Here is a 21,695-nt window from a genome sequence, read left to right on the forward strand (position 1 = left end):
AAAAAATTTGCAGTACAGTTGATCTCGTGGTACTGATTCGGAATGGAACGCTCATCAAGAATCAATCTGTACTTCCAAATACCAATTGCAGTACCAGAGCTTACCAAATCCACAAGACAATGCAGTACCATAGGCCTTGATAAATATATCCAATTCCTGATCTCTTTGTAGTTCATAACACCATCAACAATATTGAAGAAAAGGTAAGTTCATGCAAGAGAGTGGAGAGGGGAGGAGGGAGGGCAAGACGGGGACGAGGCAGAGCATGGGACGGGGCCATCGACAAATGCTATGTTGCTGCTCTTTCCATGCACTGCCTCTTCCCTGGCTCTCCCCTAGCTAGCTGGTCTCTTCCTCTCTTCATTCACCTGGGTTTAGTTTCTTTGGTGCCTGTTTCATTATTATTGAACTCCTTTTGTGATAACTTCTACTGAACACAGATTGATTGCTAAGCCTGATAGTATTTGAAGTTTATTGTTACAGATAAAAGAGAGGAAGAAGGTGAAGAAGCGTACCTGGAACACTGGTGGCACATGAGACGGCCTAGATTTTCGACAATGATAAAGACTGCATGAAGATGTGTTTTAGATTGCTCCAAACAGGCCAGATAGAATAGTATCCCCGACTATCTCATACACTGATGATGATTCCTATTATATACCAGACATTGTCTGTTTTTAACAAGATCTTCAACGTGTTGTATTTATAGACATGCAAAATTCTGTTGAGCAGGATACAACTATACAGATGCTCTTATGTTGAAAAGACTCACCCATCATTTGATCACACATCCAAAACTTCTAAACAGCCTCATCCTGTAGAGCTTACAAGAGAATTATGATTATGAAGATCTGCTTAGAACAGAAAATTTGAACTCGAGTCAATCCGGCCATCTTTTACTGAATCTGCAAGAAGAAAAAAAATCCTTCAAATAATTTCCTCAATGTTGCACGCAGTCACCGGGCTGGATTTAGAAACAAATCAGTTCCAAATGTGCTAGATAGGTTTCCTTGAAACGAGATAGACACATTAAAGCACAAACCATTTTGAGTGACCTTGCTCCTAGTATTTCCTTTTTCTGTAAGACAGCTATTAGCTAAGTATATGCATAAGTCATGTACTCATGTGATACAATTCACATACAAAAAGATATGCTTCTCACGTAAAATCAGAAACGAACTGAACCATGATAATTAAATTTGCAAAAAAAAAAAAAACAGATGTTAAGATATTACTAGAATTTAAATACAGTAACAAGAACCAACCAATTAAATAATATTCATACATGTGAAGATGAAGTACAAAAATACAATTGCTAGCACAAGACAATCATGGGTTTCTTGTAAGTACTGCTATAACGAGCAGTCACCGCAGAATTTCCGTAGAGACTCCTATGTTGCGTAAGTCTGAAAAAAGAATTAGATTAACTAAACTAGACCCTTAGAATAATGAAAGATGTAGAGGAAACAAATATCACATGATGCTCATATAGGGCTGTGATTGTACTGTCTAGAGTAAACTACTACATTTTATATAATTCTGTGTTTATCCTACCTAATGCAAGTGATTCTCTTCCTAACTTGTCATTTTTTCCTTACACTTTGAAATGAATATAGAATATATACATATTTTTTACCTTGTTTCTCTAAAAATGTAATGGGCATAGAGAACTAAGGTAAAATTTAAACATAGACCACTTAGAATGGTTAATGTTGAAGAAAAGTATAACTAAATTATTATCATAACAAAAAGTTCACAACAAGAAATACTATAATAAGAGTCAAAAAATTATGGTTGTCTAAAATATTTTTAGGCAAACTTTTATAAAAAAAATTAATTATCTTTTCTTACTTGGCATATAAGACAAGGAACAAAATTTCATCGCTCTCCTTTCTCCTCTTTCTTCCTGAGCTTGACCAAGATTTGAGTGGTGATTTGCCTAGAATTGCCAATAATGACTTTGTTGCCCCTATCATTGGCAATTTGTCACTGTTGCTATTCGATGTTCCATTGACAAGCATCCCTATCTTCTATCGATCCCACATGAATACTAATTCCTTCTGCACAACAATAGGTGACATGGTTTTGATAGGCAATAGTCTCGGTCGGCAATGGTGGCTTGGTCTCAATTAGCAATGATAAGAGTAAGGGGGTGTTGTTGTCTGTGTGGAAGAGGAGCAAATGAGTGACAAATGGAGGTGGAGAGTTGTGGATGGAATGGAGAAACAACTTCGGTTAGAAACAAGCTGAAGCTATTTTCTCAAAATGTCCATTTTTCCATTGACCAAGGAAAAACTTTTCGTAGCATGATTTTCCACAAATCCAAACTAGAAACTTCAGAAAATACTTTCTGGGAAAACAGTTTTTTTGCTAAACAACGGACTGCAAATTTCATTTCAAGTGTAGGCACTGCAGAACTACAAAAGTTTTCATCACAAGAATTGGAGTACACGCAAAATGCTCCCTGCAATGTCAGTTGACTGAAAACATCCATTGCATAGGCATTGTTAACTCATAAGCACAAAATGTGCAAACCAATTCTGAGCACAATTGAGACTCATGGACTAGCTTTGGTAGATGCAAGTTCATCCCTGTAAACAGTGAAGGTGCAGCGGAAGTTGTCGTGGATCGGTAGAGGGGAGGAGTGAAGATCGACCTGCAAAAAATTGATCTCTTTCTCTTGCTAATGTTTTGAACAAGGGCACACTAACTAAAATGTAAATAACATGAAATAAAATACGAGGCATAGAATATACTTGGTTACAACCCTCGAGTTGTTAGTCCAAGACTATAAAATTTCTAATCAAAAGTCTCTTTGTCGGAATTGATCCAGAGGTGGAGAAATCTCATACATATTTAAACAAACTGAATGAAAACGGATAATTCAAGTGTGTATGTTCTACATCGAACTTCAGTCTATTTATAGCATTCATCTTGATCTGACCGTTGTACTGACGTGGTGCTTTTGGGTGCCTGGATTCGTCGATCTCAATCCGATTTGTCAACGGTCCGCCAAAGGATCTGGATGACTTCTCGCGATTCGGGCGCCTGGACTCCGTTGATGTGAATTCTATCCTCATTCGCTTTGGCAACAGCTCACGCTGACCTAAATTGGGTATCTGGGTGCCCGTAATGAATCCAGGCGCCTGGACTCTGGGCTGCCCAGAATGGATCCGAGCACCTAGACGTCGAGAATGGTCAACTTCGTATTGACCATTTTCTTCCTCCGTTCTCCGTTCTGTCTTGATCGCCTTGCGCAATCTTCCTCCTAGCCTTTCGTCTCTCAGATGCACCGAGCCCTTCTGGCTCACTCCCATGTATCCTTCTCATTCCGCCAAAGTACTCTTCCGTAGCTCCTCGTACTTCAGATGCACTAAAACCATCAACTCCTTTCCCGTGTCATCCTTCTCGCTCACTTACGTCTTCTACCAAGGTTTGCCATCTGGATATTACGTATGATCTCCTAAGTCCCTGTATACTTAAACACACATGTCAAATACCAAAGAACCTAATTTTAAACTTATTTAACTATACATCAAAACTCCACTAGGGTACTAACAAACAGATGCATCAATGCTCATGGAAGTCGAAACTAAAACTTCGGGCTAAACTAACTAATTAATCTGGATGCATAATGTAGGCCGTCGTGGGATAGCACTGTTAGATCTCAGAGATACATCTACTGTGTGTGTCAACACAACATTAGGAGCAAGGCTATAACTAGTTTGTCTAGTGCACTCCGCTCAATGTTGCAGCTTCAGCATGTTGTAAAAATAAAAATATCAAACTTCCTTGGATAAACACAACTGTTGCGTAGTCAAAAATGATCAAAGCAGGATAGCAAAGAAACATGGGATGCACCGATGCAGCAAAAAATGATTAATGTAGTAAAAAATGATCAATGCAGGAAGCCAGAGAAATCACCTTGGGCTCATTCAGGTGTTTCTGGAAAGCAATCAGCAAGCACCACCAACAACTTTCTCCCCCAACAAACACACATCGAGAATCCTTGGCGACTTCTTTCTTATATCATGTGACGAATAAGAGATACTTTCTGCAGCTCGACATTCTGAACATGTTTTTGCATCCACAGCGAGGTTCCTTCAATCGATACAGGAAGACCTAGCCGAATCAGGAAAGAAGATGGAGTTGTAAACGGAAGCAGCTGATATCTAGCGCGACGAAGAGATCGAAGAAGGAGGTCACGCGACTTGCTTCCCCGCCCCGCCCCGCCCCACAGAGCTGGACGTTCCCTGTTCGGCTTAACCAATGCCCTCTCGAACGCGCCGCCATCTGAAATCACCGGCGAAATCCCCCTAAAACGAGGACGTTAACGGGTTTCTTCCTCCTCCATCGAGTAGGTTGAGACGAAGCGCGTCTACGACTCCATGGCCGAACACGAGCACGAGCTACTGCTACTTTTGTCGGCGTGCATATTAACACTCAGGATCTTCCCAGTACACAATCCAACGACTGAGGATATCGGCCAATCCGCGCCAGAGTTCGTGAGATTGGGACCCACCATCCTCAATCTTTAAGGGTTATAGACATGTACTCGATTTTCCACACGAATTTATGTTTTTGCTGACGTGGGTCAGGTTTTGCTGAGATGCATAAGGGCCCTACATGCCAATAATTCGGGTGAAACTGTGGGTCATTGGTTGGATACTGCGTTTCCCCTTCACCGAATTGACAAATTCTTCTTCCACTCTCAGTCGCTTCTCCCTACGTCGACCGCCGTTTGGGATTTCACAATTTTCGCCGCCGATGTAGGCGAATCTCGATCCAGATGAAGGGGTTTCTTAGGATCGACCTCTAAATGCGCCGAAAAGAGGTTCTTTTTCTCGAAATTGCCTCCCAATCTTCCCCTCGTTCTGGTTTTTGCCTTTTTTCTCTTTTTGTCTAGAAATCAGCGGTGATTGGTGTGGAGCTGGTCGGATGGTTTAGATTTGTATAGATTTTGAGGGGGTCGACGGATTTTATCTTTTCATGCAGCTGTGTAGTTCGGAGGCATGTCTGATTGTGGCGTTTTCGTTTCATCTGAACTGTGAGACAGCCGCTATAGCAGGGTTGGCTTCAGTATCGGGTGTCTTTTTGATGATTTATGATGGTTGATATGCTGAAATTGGGTCTTTGGAAGTGAACTAGGGTTTATCTGGTGAAAATTATGTACTCTGCCTTCTTAACTCGACTGTGTTTTCTTTTATTGTGATCTTCGTCAGTGGTATGTGGGCTTCACTTGTTTGAATTTGCGGCTGTGTGGGCGGTATATTTTTGGATTTTTTGAGGAACATTGAAGCGAGGAATTCCATCTGCCAGTCTGTTCTCCGTCTCTGGCTTCTAAGTGGTTTGTTGGAAGCTTAGTATTTGAAGTAGTTGTCACTAAAACTCGGCCATTCAAATTGTATTGCGGCTTCTGATTTGATGGAAGCCAGTCTGGGAAGTGAAGGAAACCATTTTCTCGCCGCGGGCACTTCTAATCCAAGTAGAATAGGGAAGAAAAGTTTGGAATGGAACTTAAATGACTGGAGATGGGATGGTGAGCTCTTTGTTGCAAATCCCACAAATGCAGCTCCACGTGATTGCGGGAACAATTATCAATGCCATGATCAAGCTAACGGATCAAATAGCTCATCTTCTTCAGAATGTACTGATTTTGGATTACTTGTGAATGAGAAGAGTGAAGCTGAGAAGCGCAAGAGGATTCAAGTGGTGGAAGAGGGTGAACCTTGCGTTGGAACTGAAGCACTTAGCTTAAAGCTGGGGGCCTATGCTTACCCGATGTCGGAAGCCATGGAATCCACCCTAAAAAATATGGAAGGGGAAAAGGGTAAGAAGTGCAAGACACAAGGGGAAAATTCTAATTACCCAACATGCCAAGTTGAAGCCTGTGATGCTGACCTTAGCAAGACAAAGGACTACCATAGACGGCACAAAGTCTGTGACATGCATGCAAGGGCCAGCTCAGCAATTGTCCGAAATGCTATCCAACGCTTCTGCCAGCAATGTAGTAGGTTGGTTTAGCTTATTCACTTCAATCCATGCATAGTTTACTTTAGATGCAAAGTACATGTTTTTTCAGTGAATGCTCTTTATGCTTCCAAAATCTCATGTGCCCATTGTATAAATATCTGTATATAGCATATTGGCCAAGTTTTCATGGAGTTCTGCAGTCAAATTAATTTTAAACTTGTCATAGATAGAATGGAAGAAGAGAAGTTTCATCGCCTGAGACTTCTCAGGCTAATAAAAAATTGAGAACCTTAAATTTCTAATACATAGTGATACAGTACCAGGTGGTATAACTTGCTTTAGTAGTTCAAAGGAAGCCACTGGAATAAACTTCAACTGCAAGCCAAATACTTAGCTGATGAATTCTATCCATGTTGAAACATACATATTAATGTTGCAAAGGTAAATTGTATATATTATTAGCATGACATTGGGGAGAAGCTAGTATACTGGCAAGGTTGCTGTCAGCATTTTGGATAGTGCAACAAGAAGCTATGACAATAAATCAGTTTAGCTCGTAGGTTACTTTGGGTTTAAAGTATCATATATGTAGAAGCATTCAGCATGTGTGAGTAGGATCTCGAGTGTTCTTAGGATTTGCTATTCGTGCATCGAGTTGGCTCTAACTCTAAATGCATTATAATGATGGTTCTAAATTCACATTTAGTAATAAGATTGTAGCATTTACACTAGAAATTTAAGTAGCTCATAAACAACTGACAATGTGGTTGTGATATAATTTTTCAGAATTCATTATGCTGTTGAATTTCTTTGGTTTAATGATTCACCTATTCATGTTCTTGTGTGCCTAGTTTTATCTTTGCTTTTGACAAAATGCACCAATATCAATCTTAAGCTGGATGAAAAAAGTTGAGGGTTGAATTAAGGGTAGATAGCCGACATCAAAATTTGTCTAAACCTGTGAACATGAATCTCAATTTTAACTGAGCCTAGGTCATCACTTGTAAGTTATGCTAGTAGGAATCTTCACCAGTGAGGTACCTCAATATGCAAAAGATAGCTAGGAGGTCAATGAAAAGTGATCCATAATATCAACACCAGAGTGATGCAAAATAACAAAGGGTTCTTGTTTGTTGTGGGCTAGTGTGAGTAAGAAAGTTATCCTATGTTATAAGATTAGGTTAGCAACTTGGAATATAGTAACTCTACCATGGAAAGGACTAGAATTAGTTGATGTCATGATCAGAAGAACAATTAACATAATTTGCTTATAAGAAACCAAACAGGTTGGAGAAAAGGGCTAGAGAAATAGATATGTAGGTATGGAAAGGGGTTGATAAAGGTTACAAGAATAAGGTTGTCAAAATTAAGAGATCTCGAGATAGAATCATCATGTTAAAATTGATTTTAGGAAATGAGATAATAGACATTCTAGGCACTTATGCCCCTCAAGCAAGACTTAATAATCAGATCAAAAGAGATATAAGGGAGATTCTAGAGGAAGTTAATCACTGTATAATAAAATTATACTTGGATGGAATTTAAATGGACATGTGGGTAATCTAATGAGAATATAAAAGTGCACGTGCAGGTTTTAGAATTGGTGAAAGAAATGAGGGTAGTATAATTTTGGATCTCACTGCATTTTATGATCTTATGATTATTGCTACTCATTTTAAGAAGAGAAATGAGCATTTTGATTTGGTTACTTTTTCCAGTGGCAATAATTACAGTCTTTTTTTCTTACTAGAAGTTAGAATTGGGGGTAAATCTGTATAATACCTAGGGAATGCTTAACTAACCAATACCATCTATGAAGATATAGGATTTAGAAAATATAAGAAGAAAAGAAATTATTCCTAATTTTAGTAGACCTTGAGGAATTTTAAGGACAATAACATAAGACTTCTCAAAGATAGAATGATAAAAGTACTAATATAGAATAAAGTGTTTGACAATATTGATGTTATATGGGTTGTGATGGCAAATAAGAACATGAATACAGCTAGATCTATTATTTGAAAGCCCAAAGATAGAGATAAAATGTATAAGGTGAGTTTGTGGTGCCAAAAGCTATTAGTTTAAAGAAGTAATGTTGTAATGATTAACAAATAAGAGATGATACAATCATTTTTCAAAATCAACCAAAAATGCTAGGTATTTGATAATACAATTGGAAAAATACAGAGAAAAGAAGGATGTCATAGGATTTTTATTGCTTTGTGAAAAGCTTATGTTAAAGTCCTTAAAATACTATTGTAGTAGATCCTGGAGATGATAAAATTATCTAGTAATTATACTGATAATATGTATCATAATGCTGTTATCACTTATTAGTGGTAGAACTTCTAGATGCTTTACTAATGATTTTCCTATAGCTATAGGTTACATCAAGGGTCAATTGTAAGCACATTTTTTTATATTAGTTTTAGTGGATAACCATCCTTATGGATGTAAGTGTTGGGCCATAAAAAAACATATACAAAATGATAATATAGTAGATATATGCTCAAACACTAATAGTTTGTATAGTTAGAAGCATCGAATCTACTAGAGTGGAAAGTGTAAGACATAAAAGAAGGAGAAATAAAAATGGTACTAACGTAATTGCTTTGATTAGAAGTCAATGGTGGGATAAGGTTCACGTAGCCATGCCTTGACAATTGGGATAAACACAATGCGTCAAAGATAATAATGATCTTTTGATTTTGTCATTACTTTTTGTTACCCCTTCACCTGTTGCTGGAATTGCTGCTGATTCATTCTATTCCATATTTATATCTGCATGAAGCAAATAACTACAAGTAATTGGTTAACATGTTTGAATAGGAACGGAAATTTGACCAATTTGTTGTTTACTCTTGTTTTTCAGAATGTGCACCTCAAAATGTGTAGGATTACTCTGATTTAATTAGTTTTTCTCATTTCGTATGATGGGCCAATTGTTTAACAAGCACTTGTGCTGATAGTGAGAACCCTTGTGATAATCCACATGAAATATGATGGAGAATTTGTTTGGGTTATCATGCCTTTGAGATGCTTTTGACTTTGCTTCCAGCCTGGATAGGTTTCAGTCTCAGTTTTGGCATGTAAAACTGTGGGTTGATTTCAGTGCGTTTCATCATTCTAACATATCCTGTTAGGTTTTAATTTTTTGAATATCTTTTCTTTTGTATGCTATCTTTGTGTCTTATTATTGTGATAATTTCATGTCCAGGTTTCACCTTCTTGAGGAATTTGATGAAGGAAAACGAAGTTGCCGACGACGCTTAGCTGACCACAACAAGCGTAGGAGGAAAAGACAGCCTGATGCCATTGCAACTGGGAATCCGTCAACTGATGAACAGACTTCTGGCTATTTATTGATAAGTCTACTCAGGATCCTGTCAAATTTGCAGTGTAATTTCTCCAAGCACATCTTATTTTACTTGAATTTTAATGTTATGTTTAGTTGCATTGATTTTCTTGTTGGAACCTTTCTTAGACTCCTATAAGTTACATGATCTATCTTTTTGTCTTTCTTTACTTGTTCTGTTAAAGAGCTCTTGATCGAGTACATCAGCATCTCTATTAACAACACCTCTCTAGAAGGAATCATTGCATTTATGGTTCTAGGCTGATAGCTGAGATGATTGGCTAATTTATCATTTGTAGTGTTTGCTATCATTTGTTTTATTCACATCATCTTTGGATTTATCTTGTAAAATCCTTCAACCTTTAGATATAGGTGCTTGATCAGTACCTGCAACCTAGCATGTTGGTCATATTGTATATGTTAGATTCAAAACATGATTTTTAGTAGTACATAACTAATTTAGCAGAACAATATAACTATGCCAACCTGAGTAGTTTATGTTTATGCTGAATGGTGGATATTTTCCTCCTTCCTTTAGAAAGAATTAGGAGGGAAAGATCAAAATATTGACACTGCTTAAAGATGAAGCAATCTTCATTCTCATCAGCTATTAATATAAGTAAGACTAATTGGTCATGCAGCAGATAATGTACTGTATTTACTAAGGTTGATGTTACCTATACTTGTGTTTAACCCAGTTGAATATGTTAAATTGTTAAGCATAATAGTAAGATGTGTAACACAAGTCATAGATTACTTTGTTAAAGGCAGTTTTCAGTTTGTCATGTGTTCGCTAATGAGGGTGATGCTACGTTGAAGTTATCATTTTAACTCTTAACAACATATGTGCCATGATGCATTTCAGATTTCATTATATTTTGTTTTGACAAGGGTCTAAGTTTGTTTTATTAAACATGGTCAGCATCTTGCTTCTGACTCAGAATATGATTCCAGATATTCTCATTCTAATAAACCGTGAGATTTAATGTGTGTTTCCTTGGGTAGATACACTTGGGGAAAGGAAATGACTCTTTGGAAAGAGTTCCCCACTTGTTCTTAAGTGTTAATGATTGTATGCCTGTTCAGCTTTAAAATGCAAGCTACTTTATTGTAAATGACACAAAAGGGAGGATAACGACAGTATAAGAATGTCTCTGATCATTGTTTATACATTTTTGGTTTCCATTGCATTACTATTTTCAACATATGCTAGTTCTGCTCGGATTGTTCTGTATACTACTGCATTTGAATATGCATGCTAGCCTTTAAGATTCTACTCTAGGTACCATCACTAGTATTTGGTATTTAGAACTTTGTAAATGCATTTAAGATATGCAGCCTTGATATGTGGTATATCACACACACAATGTATCTGTTTTGCCATCCAAACAATTATAATCATAATGAATTTCGTAGCAGGTGCATAATAATGTGGTCATTTTTTATTAACTGTATACTGCAGGTGCATAATAATGTGGTCATTTTTTATTAACTGTATACTTGATTCACATGTCTTGCCTCCATGGTAGGTCAGACTATAATTTATACATCCATCATATTCAGTGAACTCATGGGGTTTGTATTATTAACAATTTGTTTTCCTCATTGAAAGCATCATTTGGATATAGTCCTTACATGCACTGTGCTCCATGTACCAACGTTATATGATTATCTGCGTATATTTCGCTGATACTGATTATATGCTTGACAGCTGACAACCAAAATGTGGAGCTCTTGGCTCATTTGCTAGGGAGCCTTGCCAAGCTTGCCAAGTCCTTCGATCCTAGTAGCCTCTCACAACTTCTGCAGTCATCTCAGGTTCCACAAAAGTTTGAAATGGGTGCAGGAACATCCTCAAAAGCAGTTAATACTTCAGCACTAAATATTGTTTCTATGCAAGAATCTGTGAGTCACTTAAATTCAGTAGCTAACGTAACTTGCACTGCCATTGCTGAGAATCATCTCAAAGAGACTGATCATATACCATCTGTTGTAACCACAAATTCCACTCATTCAAACGGAAGGGTAGCTTTTGTAGGTAAGGGTTTGCCTGCAGATTCTTCTCATATTTCACATTCAGTACCCATTTACTTTGTCATCTTTCCAGGAAACAGCTTGATATTAGTTAAATTTATAATATCATAGGGCCTGTATTGGATAAGGTCAGAATCATGGATTTTGATTTGAATGACACTTATGTTGACACACAAGAATGTGAAGAAGGAAGACATAAACCGGCTACTCTCCCGCACACCATGATGGTTTCATCTGATTGCCCTTCATGGTTGGTGCAGGATCATCAGTCAAGTCCACTTCATAATAGTGGTAATTCAGATTCAACATCCAACCAATCTCAATCTAGTTTCAATGGAGATGCTCAGGTATATAATTTGTTGCTTCACATCTAAAAGGCACAACCTTATCTGTCAGTATATGTATTCTTTTCATTCTGTGAAAGTCATTTGATGCCCTTCAGAAAGATTATACTAAAATGAATGTGATTGGCTTTGATGAAACACCTCATGGAATTAATAATGTCGATAACATTCTTTCTGAAACTTAGCATGAAGTATCCAAGGAAAGGCCATGCAAGAAAAAAAGTTAGAATCCATGCTGGTGTTGGTTAGGCCCCTACTGCTTTTTTATTGTTAGTCCTATTATTAAAATCTATTGCTTTTTTATTGTTAGTCCTATTATTGAAAATCTATGGATAGTGGATTTTGGAAGACCAAAAATTGAACATGATTTACGAGAGGGAGGGTTTTGTTCGTTAGGGTTTTTGCTTGAACTCAGTGGTGGTGAAATCTTTGACAATGACTTGTTTTTAAACACTGTGTGCATTTTATCCTTAATTGGTTCTAGGAAAAGTGCATATGAATATGATTCAGCTGTTTGGACTTGGTGGCATGAATTGTAACATAGTTATAAATCATAATATCTTCTAAGGATCAGTCCGCAATAGGTTGGATGTATAACAAATCTAATCTGATCAGGGTTGAGCTAAATTGAATAGCCTTTTTCATGATCCTCACACAAGAGCTCATATGTTTTAATTTCAATTATGGTGTTTTGTAAAAAAGTTAACTTCTGTTCATTTTCCCATTATTTCAATATTCTGTGAGTAGAGCTCTAAAATGTTATGTCTGATCTTTGAATTCTGAAAAGTTTAACTCGAACTGACTTTTATTATGATTTATTTGTTGCTATGTTATCTTATGGCAGTTTCGGACTGATAGGATCATTTTTAAACTCTTTGGCAAAGACCCTAATGATCTGCCTCTTGTTTTGCGAGCACAGGTAGGTTCCTATAAATGTTTGAAATACATATACAAAATTCTTGTCTTCAACTAATTGTGTTTAACTGCTGGATTTTAGATTCTTGACTGGTTATCCAATAGTCCAACAGACATGGAGAGCTACATTAGACCAGGCTGTCTAATTCTAACAATATATTTACGCCAATCTGAGTCTGCATGGGCACAGGTAAGTTACCAGACAACAATATTCCAAACTTGATTGTTTCTGTGTATTCATCTTATCCTGCCTATGCTCAGCTCTGCAATGATTTAAGGACCAACCTAAATAAGCTTTTGCATAACTCCTCCGACAAAATATGGAGAATGGGTTGGATTTTTTCAATGATACAAAACTATGCAGTTTTCATATATAATGGTATGTTAGGATTCTTGTGATTTGCACATTTCAATATTTCTGGCTTTGAATAACTTGATTTTATAAACAAACTCAAAAATGCTTTGATGCTTCTACAATTCTTCTTCAGGTCAGGTTGTACTAGACTTACCTCTGCATATCAGACAACCCAACAACCATTGCAAGATTTTGTCTGTCACACCTATTGCAGTTGCTCAATCTACGAGGGTCAAGTTTACTGTGAAGTGCTTTAATGTTGATCAACCAACATCTAGGTATCTGTTTTATTTATATCTGATACCTTTGAATGTACTTGGAGGGGAAATTTGCCAATTTCATGTATTTGCATATGTTGCTTTAGCTTCTTTTCCACTTGTTGCCTTATTATATTTTTTGCAAGTTATTCAATTGGCTACTGTAGTATGGTAATTAGTGAGCATATGGTCCCACCATTTAACTATTGTATAATCGTGATCGTTCTTTCAGGTTGCTGTGTTCTTTTGATGGGAAATACTTGCTACAGGAAAGAATACAAGCTCTTGCTAAGGAGACTGATAGAGTTGCAGAGAATGCTCTGTCTCAGTGCCTTAGCTTTTCTTGTTTGCTACCTGATGTGACAGGGAGAGGATTTATTGAGGTTTGATCATGTTCAATTTGGTATATTGAGATACTTTCATTGCTAGTTTAACTTTTATGGTGCTCATGAAGTGCTTTCTCTTGACTTCTAGCTCGAAGACTGTGGTGTAAGTGATGAGTTCCTTCCCTTCATAGTCGCAGAAGATGATGTATGCTCTGAGATTTGTATGCTGGAGAATGAAATTAACATAGTTTATTCAGATGGCCAACTTCCTGAGCAATTAGATGAAGAGAAAGCTAGAAATCAAGCTCGGGAATTTATTAACGAACTTGGGTGGCTTCTGCGGAGGAACCATTACATGTCTATTTGTTGCGAGTCAAAAATTCCTGCAAATTTATTTACATTAGCGCGCTTCAAGTGGCTTATGTCATTCGCTATGGATAGAGAGTGGCCTGCAGTTGTGAAGAAGCTTCTGAGTATCATTTTAAATGGTTCAGTAAATGCAAATGGGAAATCACCTGTTGAGCTTGTCTTGAATGAATATCTTCTTCACAGTGCAGTACAAAGAAAGTCCAAGACTTTGGTAGAAGCTCTATTGAGATATGCATCAAATAAAATTTCTGAGAGAACATATCCAGACCAATTACTGTTCCGACCCGACATGCTTGGCCCCTCTGGTATAACACCGCTGCATATTGTAGCCTCCAGTGATGATGCTGAAAGTATCTTGGATGCACTAACCAATGATCCTGGACAGGTAGTCTCTTATCCTATTCCCACTTCGTAATTATCCTTTAAACTGGTCATTGCAGCAGTCACGGGCAGTGAGCTTTTACATTTGGATTTGTGAGTTGTGGCCAGTGCTGCATAGCTGCGTAGAATTTCTAGGCATAACATCATGACTTATGTTTGAACAAAAAAAAAAGAGAGAAAAACTTGCTTTCATTTTGTTTTTCAATTCAAATATTCATAACTTGAGACACAGGTACTTCTCTATTTCGTGGTTAATCTTATCCTGATCTGGTGTCTGATGCCAGGTGGGAATCAAGGCATGGAAGAATGTCCGCGATAACACTGGATTCACCCCTGAAGACTATGCTATTTCGAGGGGTCATCATTCCTACCTTACCTTGGTTCAGAAGAAAATCGATAAGCAGCACAAGCTGAGTCAGGTCATCCTCAACATTCCTGGAGATGCTTCCTTTAAGCTAGTAAACACACTAAAACCCAGTAAACCAAGTGCTTATGAGATGAGCACCAGCTGGTCGAGCACAAAACAACCACCTTATTGCAATCGATGCCGTCATCAGTTGGTTTACCAGAACTCTGTGGCGAAGACAATGTTGCACAGACCATTAATGCTTGCACTGGTCGGTATCGCGGCAGTCTGTGTCTGTGTGGGCCTTTTATTCAAGACGCCACCAGAGGTCTTCTATGTGTTCCCGTCATTTAGGTGGGAGTTGTTGGACTATGGATACATTTGAAGTGATATCAGTTGTGAGGGTTTAGGTTTTTGTTATTGCGACTAATAATATCTCTGTAATGATATATGCTATTTACACTGATAAATTGGTTAAATTTTTTTTTCTCTGACTCAATGTAATGTTGTAGCTTAGTGATAGGAAAACAGTCAAAACCATTGAGACTGTTTAATTATTTATACTGGCTCGAAGTTGCTACAGTGCATAAATATACATATTGTATATTAATTGAGAAATGATAGTTAATTGTCTGTAATTTCGATTTGCATTTGGACTTAAATTGCACTGAATCAAGTTAAAGAATTCACATGCTTAATGTCAGTATTTATAACCCAGTTGTTTGAAGTAGCATACAAACACAAAACAACCACCTTATTGTTCGAACAGACAGGATCAGCATCTTCAAACTCTTGGGCAAGGACCCTAACGACCTGCCTCTTGTTCACAAGTAAGTTGCCACAAGTATTTGAAATATTTAAGTAATACTAAATTCTTGTGTTCCCCAATTCATTGTGTTTCAGCTGCTGGATTTCAGATTCTTGACTGGTTATTTAATATTCTATCAGACATGGAGAGCTATAGGCTCTCATATTCTAACAATATATCTACCTAAGTTTGGTTCAGAAGAAATTGAATAAGCAGCACCTCCTGAGAAGCTCCTTATAGGGCACCAAACACACTAAAAGCCAGTAAACCAAGTGGTTATGAGATGAGCACCAAACACAGAACAACCACCTTATTGCAACAGATGCAGCCATCAATCGGTTTGCCGTTACTCTGAGGCGAGGACAATGCTGCGAAGTCCTTGATGCTTTGTCTTTTGTCTGTGTCGGCCTGCTATTCAAGTCACCACCTGAGCAGAGGTTCTTCTTCCATGTGCTCCCCTAGTTTAGGTGGGAATTATTAGGCTATGGATATATGTGAATTGTTGAACTTGTGAGGACTCAAAAAGTTTTTTTGTTCTTGTGACTAATAATATCACTGTAATAATATTAGATGTTATTTACACTGATGTCCACCTGAAAGAACTGTCGACTTTGGTTTATCATTAGGAAGATTAATATGCGAACTAAATTGAGATGGACAATAAGTGAATGTTTTTTAAGATAATCTATATTAAATGTGTGTGTGTATCCCTTTGATCGTAAACACCCAACGACGTGGTACACACATAAATACACTACTAGTAGTAGTAGATGGACGGACAAATTCACATGTTTGTCATTTGTGAAGATTCAAATTTCAAACTCGTGAAAGGACGAACACAGATCGTGAAAGGAAATAATGAATGATACTTTGCTGAGAGTCTTTATAGGTTTAGTCAATTTGATACTTTGTAAAGCATAGAAAAGATTAAAAGTGGAATAGACTAGTATTTATAATGAGAATACACAAGCAGCCTGCAGACATCAGTGTGCCGTGAGAAAACTCTCTAATTATTATTAGTGAGCAATGGACGCACCATACGCTACATAGTCAACACCAACTGCCCAACATTCTCAACCAGAGCAGACAGACAGTTGAATGCACCTAACCAGTATCATTCACGAGGAAAAGGACACTTGATAAACATCAAACGAAAATGAAAATGGATCGCAGAAGTCACTAGGAAAAAGAGATTTTTCTTCCACTGAACCAGTAACAGCTAGTGTACATGCATGTCTGCAATTCTGGGCCCAAACCAGGAGGACAAGCTTGTACCCACACATTAAGCAGCAAAGAAAAGGGCAAGGGAAATGGAAACAGTTAAAAGTTTCACTCCAAGCTATTATAGGATAGCACCAGCCACCAGGAATAGGGCAAGATCCAACCTATGCAGATGGTTTATCCCACTTGAGGGGCTTAACAACCTCCCAGGTGAAGTCTGGGTCGTCCCTCCCAAAATGTCCGTAAGCCGCAGTCTTGAGGAACCTGTGGCCACCCCTTTTCAGGTCGAGGTTAATGGTGATCATGCCAGGCCTGAAGTCAAAATTCTCCTTCACAATCTGAAGTATCTCCTTATCAGGAATCTTCCCTGTTCCATAGGTGTCCACAAACACAGAGAGGGGTTCAGGGACGCCAATGGCGTAAGAAACCTGCACTATGCAACGACGAGCAAGCCCGTTGGCCACGATGCTCTTGGCTGCCTGCCTTGCAATGTAGGCACCGCTGCGATCGACCTTGGTAGGATCCTTGCCTGAGAAGGCACCGCCGCCATGTGCTCCCCAGCCTCCGTAAGTGTCGATGATGATCTTGCGGCCAGTGAGTCCAGCGTCGCCGTGAGGCCCGCCGATGACAAATCGGCCAGAGGGGTTCAAATGAAAGATGGTCTTCTCATCGAGATACTTCTCAGGAATGACTGGCTTGATAACGTGCTCCTTGAGATCAGCAGCAATTTCATCGTTGGTCACGGTCTCATCGTGTTGGGTGGAGATGAGCACCGTGTGGACACGGACTGGAACCATGGCTCCGTGATCATTGCGATACTCCACGGTCACTTGGGTCTTACCATCTGGCCTCAGCCAAGCACAAGTCCCGTTCTTGCGGACCTCAGTGAGGCGAGCGCCCAACTGGGTTGCGAGGACATGGCTGAGGGGCATCAGTTCAGGAGTCTCATCAGTCGCGTAGCCGAACATGTGTCCCTGGTCGCCAGCACCAATCTCCTCTGGGCGCTTAGTGAAGTGGCCGTGAACACCCTGGGCGATGTCAGGCGACTGCTGCTCGATGTACATAAGCACGTTACAGCGATCAGCATCAAGGCCGACATCATCAGACGTGAACCCGATTGAACGGCAGGTGTCGCGGACAATCTTCTCATAGTCGATTTTGCCCTTGGTGGTAATCTCGCCGAAGACCATCACCATGTTGGTCTTCGAGCAGGTCTCGCATGCGACCTTGCTGTCAGGATCCTGCTCGAGGCAAGCGTCGAGAACCGCATCCGAGATCTGATCGCAGAGCTTGTCAGGGTGTCCCTCGTTGACAGATTCAGAGGTGAAAAGGAAGGTATCCTCCATCTTAATTTGAGCTGAATCGTCGGAAACAGAAGAGATAACATACAGGATTGTGGAAAAGAAATGTCAGCGCACTTTCATATGTAGCCAATATGAAAGGGGAAAACTTTCTCATCCGAATTCCAAAACATAGAAATGAAAGCTTTAGCAATGCTCAAACGTCGTTAATGTTTGCAAAGAACGGAACAGTCAGGGACTCGAAAAAATTAAACCCTGATATATGGATTTAACAAGCAAGATTCAGAAGTTGAGACGAGTCTTCGATTAAACTGCTTTAGGCACAAGCTAAACGAGAATCTTGAATTTATATACCACGAGTACTGGAGAGAATAAGATAGCGGAACCTTGAAGCAACATGTCTTTCAATTAAAATTAACTTGACCGACAAAGAAAACTACGTCAAGAATCTTTCAATTAAAATTAACTTGACCGACAAGAAAGCTTAGGCTTGAAGGATAATCCTATGTCCAAAGGAAAGACTACTCGATTCCACGGCATAGAATTCACAAATCGTACGCCTGCCGTCCAGTTCGATGGAAGATTTGTGCAGGAAATGTTACCCGGAAAACAAATCATACAAAATCAGCTACAACGTTCTCAAATCCACCAACTGTGACTCCAAAGACAAATCTTCTACTAGAAGAAATCAACCAACAGATCGAGATAATTCAGATCCGACGAAATCATGTAAACGCCAACAAAGACACAAAAATTCCAGTCAGGGTAGGAACGCCAAACGACGATTCCAACAAGGATCAAGCAACAAACCCACGTCAAGAATCTAGGTCAGACAGAATCGATCGATTAGAAACCCGTGAAACCACACCGCTTCCAAAAAATCAAAACCAAGATACAACCTCCAGGGAAGGGATCTAAAGCACAGAGCCAAAAGAGTGCTCACCTCAACGAAAGACGCGATGCGAAGGCAGAGAGGTAGAGTTCTTCCCGGCAGCCTAATCTCCGTTCCCTTCCTCTCTGCTTCGGGGAGCGGCTGATTTCCACACTTCCGCAGTCCTGCAACCCGGACGCCTATTTATAGCCGCGAATCCACGGCTACTGGGCAGTAGCCAACGATCGGATCCTGACCGTCCAATCATGACGACACTGATCCGGTGGCCGAAGACCGGGACCGGAGGTTGGTGGAGATAGCAACCCGTAACCGATCGCCAACATCGAATTGGGTCACCTTCTATTACCGGTGGCCTTCTCTCACCTACTCCCGAATACTTGGGCCTTGGCCCACTAAGCTGCGTGGCTCATGTGTCGAATTAATTAATATATAGAAAAATAATAATAAAACATTAGCATTGAATTAATTTAAAATTTACTTTTAGGTAAGAATGTTAATTAATACCGGTTGTCAACTTGCTTAATACGTCACTAATAAACCTCCACCAGTAACTATCTCGAAATATTAGTTAAACACTCTAATGACTTATAGTTTCCTTTTTATCACAAATTATTTTTTTTATAATCCAAATATCTTCCCCTTAATTTACTTACCAAATAAATTTGAAGTTATAAAATTATATTTTATATATCCATGCCATGCTCCCTCTTATATTAATGTATTAATATTTATCATTCATCAAATTAATTTTAAGCAATTAATAGAGATACAACAATTGTGTCCAATTTCTTTTAAATATTAAGTCATTTTCGATAATAAAAATATAATTTCTTAATTTGATCATGGATTTGATCGATAATCCATGGATGGTAAATTATCTAAATAATATAATAATAATTATTATTATTATTTTCAAATAATCTTGAAGTGGTGTCTGCGTGGCCACGCATTTGCTTGTGGCTTCGGTGGATTCCACGACAGGCTTAAATAGTGCTCGAATCTAATTAGCTTTATACCACTACAATAATCTTTCTTTTGCGTTTTATTTATTGTTTATTGTTTATTTTAAAAAAGGCATTGTCTTCACGGTGGGTTATAATCTAGATAATTAGATGATTACTCATTTAATCTCTTTTTTAATTAAGATTTCGTTAGATTTCAGTTAGAACTGTTTCAATTTTACATTTGATTTCGCGTTAATTTTCCACGAAGGTCAAAAACTGAGTCTTGAGATCAGTTGCAGTGTAAAAGGGACTGAAACAGCAGGCCGATTCAAACGGTTTTCATCCTATTTCTTTTATATATATTTTTTATAGTCTTTAAATCTAATTTTTAAGATCTAATTAATTTTAAAGGATTAATTTAATTCTATAAATTTTTTTCACTGACTACTCTAATAAATTAAAAAGCACTCCGCACCTCATAATACATCGTAATTGGATTCGAACTATAAGTGTGTATTTGATTGGAGGTTATTGTTAAAATTTTAGTTATCCATCTAAAATTATTAATAAAAATCTTATTTGATTTTTAAGTAATATTGCATACTTGACATCATCAGTAAACGTTTGGAAATTCAATTTGAAATGCGATTATCTCAAATTTTTTAAGGTTTTCTCAATTTCAAAGTTATTTAGAATCCAACCATGTCGGTCGTCATCATTTCCATTGGGCAGAGCCGGGGGGGGCGCCTGGGCGGTCCCCCCCTGCCCCTGTGTGCAGATGAGCACTAATGAAATTTCAAATATTTTTTTCTTGAAATTAATCGTGTGAGTAGGATTAAAAATTAATTAACAATGAGATTTAAGATTTACAGAAGACTTTTTTGATTGTATAAGAGAATAGTAAATTTTTATATATTTAATATGACATATCGAAAATTATAAAAAAAATCATTTAGAGCTCTAATAACACAAGGTCCTTTTGAATTAAAAATGTCAAACCTAAAGCTCACGAGTTTTTTTATTCAATTTTTTTTTCACAAATCTCTCTAAAAATTTTACATTGGAGATGTCCTTTAAGCCAAAAAAAAAAGAGGATATATTATATTATTATATTAATCAAAGTATGATCTGTAATCCACCGGATAAATATTGGAGTTAAAGTCTTAACTCTTAATCAAGTTCTATAATCTAAAATTAATTGCAATATAATTGACAACAATTCTAATTTTACTGGTTCCATTTCTATGGTACATGTGCGACTCCACTTGCATCCATTTAATTAAAAAAAATAAATTAAAAGCTCCCCACATTTCCGTATATGTTCCATCTCATTTGGCGGCCCCATGAGCTCATGGGTACCTCACAATTACACGGCATGAGAAATGAGAATGAAGACAAAAGAATCACAAATTTTATTTTATTTCTATGGCTTCAACATTTTTATCGTCTGTGGACCTTCTATTTATTCATTTTTTCTGATTATTTTTATTTTCCTTATTGTTATTTAGTAATGTGGCATGAAAAAATAAAAAATAAAATCATTAAAGAAAAAAAAGGAAATTGAAAGAGAGAAGGGACTGGGAAAAGGTAGAAGACAAAAGAGGGGCTCTAGAACCGTCCATCTCAAGTGCTGACACACGGATCGTGAAGTTTGACGTGGTGATGGTGACTGCCGCAAGTATTTAGAAGGATATTGTTCGCAGTTTTGATGTCAATTCTATCATAGATGATCATATGAAAAAGCGAAGGCGCGGAACTTAGATTGCGTTGAATGTAACTTATTTCTAGTTAATTAAAATTTATTTTATTAGTGTGACAATGCGATGTTAAAAAATGACCCTTGCCTCGGCAAAAATGCTGGCTCCGCCCCTGAT

The 21,695-nt window shown here is 38.0% G+C and overlaps 2 protein-coding genes across 2 annotated transcripts; one reads left to right on the forward strand and one right to left on the reverse strand.

Moving 5' to 3' along the window:
• Positions 1 to 4,704: 4,704 nt before the first annotated feature.
• LOC141819150 (squamosa promoter-binding-like protein 1) lies at positions 4,705 to 15,216 on the forward strand. The gene is made up of 11 exons (XM_074706504.1): positions 4,705 to 6,014; positions 9,191 to 9,372; positions 11,040 to 11,366; positions 11,474 to 11,709; positions 12,551 to 12,625; positions 12,704 to 12,811; positions 12,883 to 13,000; positions 13,110 to 13,254; positions 13,466 to 13,616; positions 13,708 to 14,313; positions 14,594 to 15,216. The coding sequence occupies exons 1-11, from the start codon at positions 5,425 to 5,427 to the stop codon at positions 15,038 to 15,040; spliced, it is 2,985 nt and encodes a 994-aa protein (XP_074562605.1). The 5' UTR covers positions 4,705 to 5,424; the 3' UTR covers positions 15,041 to 15,216.
• A 1,423-nt stretch (positions 15,217 to 16,639) lies between these two features.
• LOC141819149 (S-adenosylmethionine synthase 1-like) lies at positions 16,640 to 19,028 on the reverse strand. The gene is made up of 2 exons (XM_074706503.1): positions 18,929 to 19,028; positions 16,640 to 18,041 (listed from the first exon to the last, which is right to left on the reverse strand). The coding sequence occupies exon 2, from the start codon at positions 18,028 to 18,030 to the stop codon at positions 16,849 to 16,851; it is 1,182 nt and encodes a 393-aa protein (XP_074562604.1). The 5' UTR covers positions 18,031 to 18,041; positions 18,929 to 19,028; the 3' UTR covers positions 16,640 to 16,848.
• Positions 19,029 to 21,695: the final 2,667 nt, after the last annotated feature.

The sequence above is a fragment of the Curcuma longa genome, unplaced genomic scaffold, assembly GCF_044706935.1.
Source record: "Curcuma longa cultivar G26 ecotype Majalengka, Jawa Barat unplaced genomic scaffold, ITB_CL_G26_1.1 contig_27972, whole genome shotgun sequence".
Taxonomy (NCBI): Eukaryota; Viridiplantae; Streptophyta; class Magnoliopsida; order Zingiberales; family Zingiberaceae; genus Curcuma; species Curcuma longa.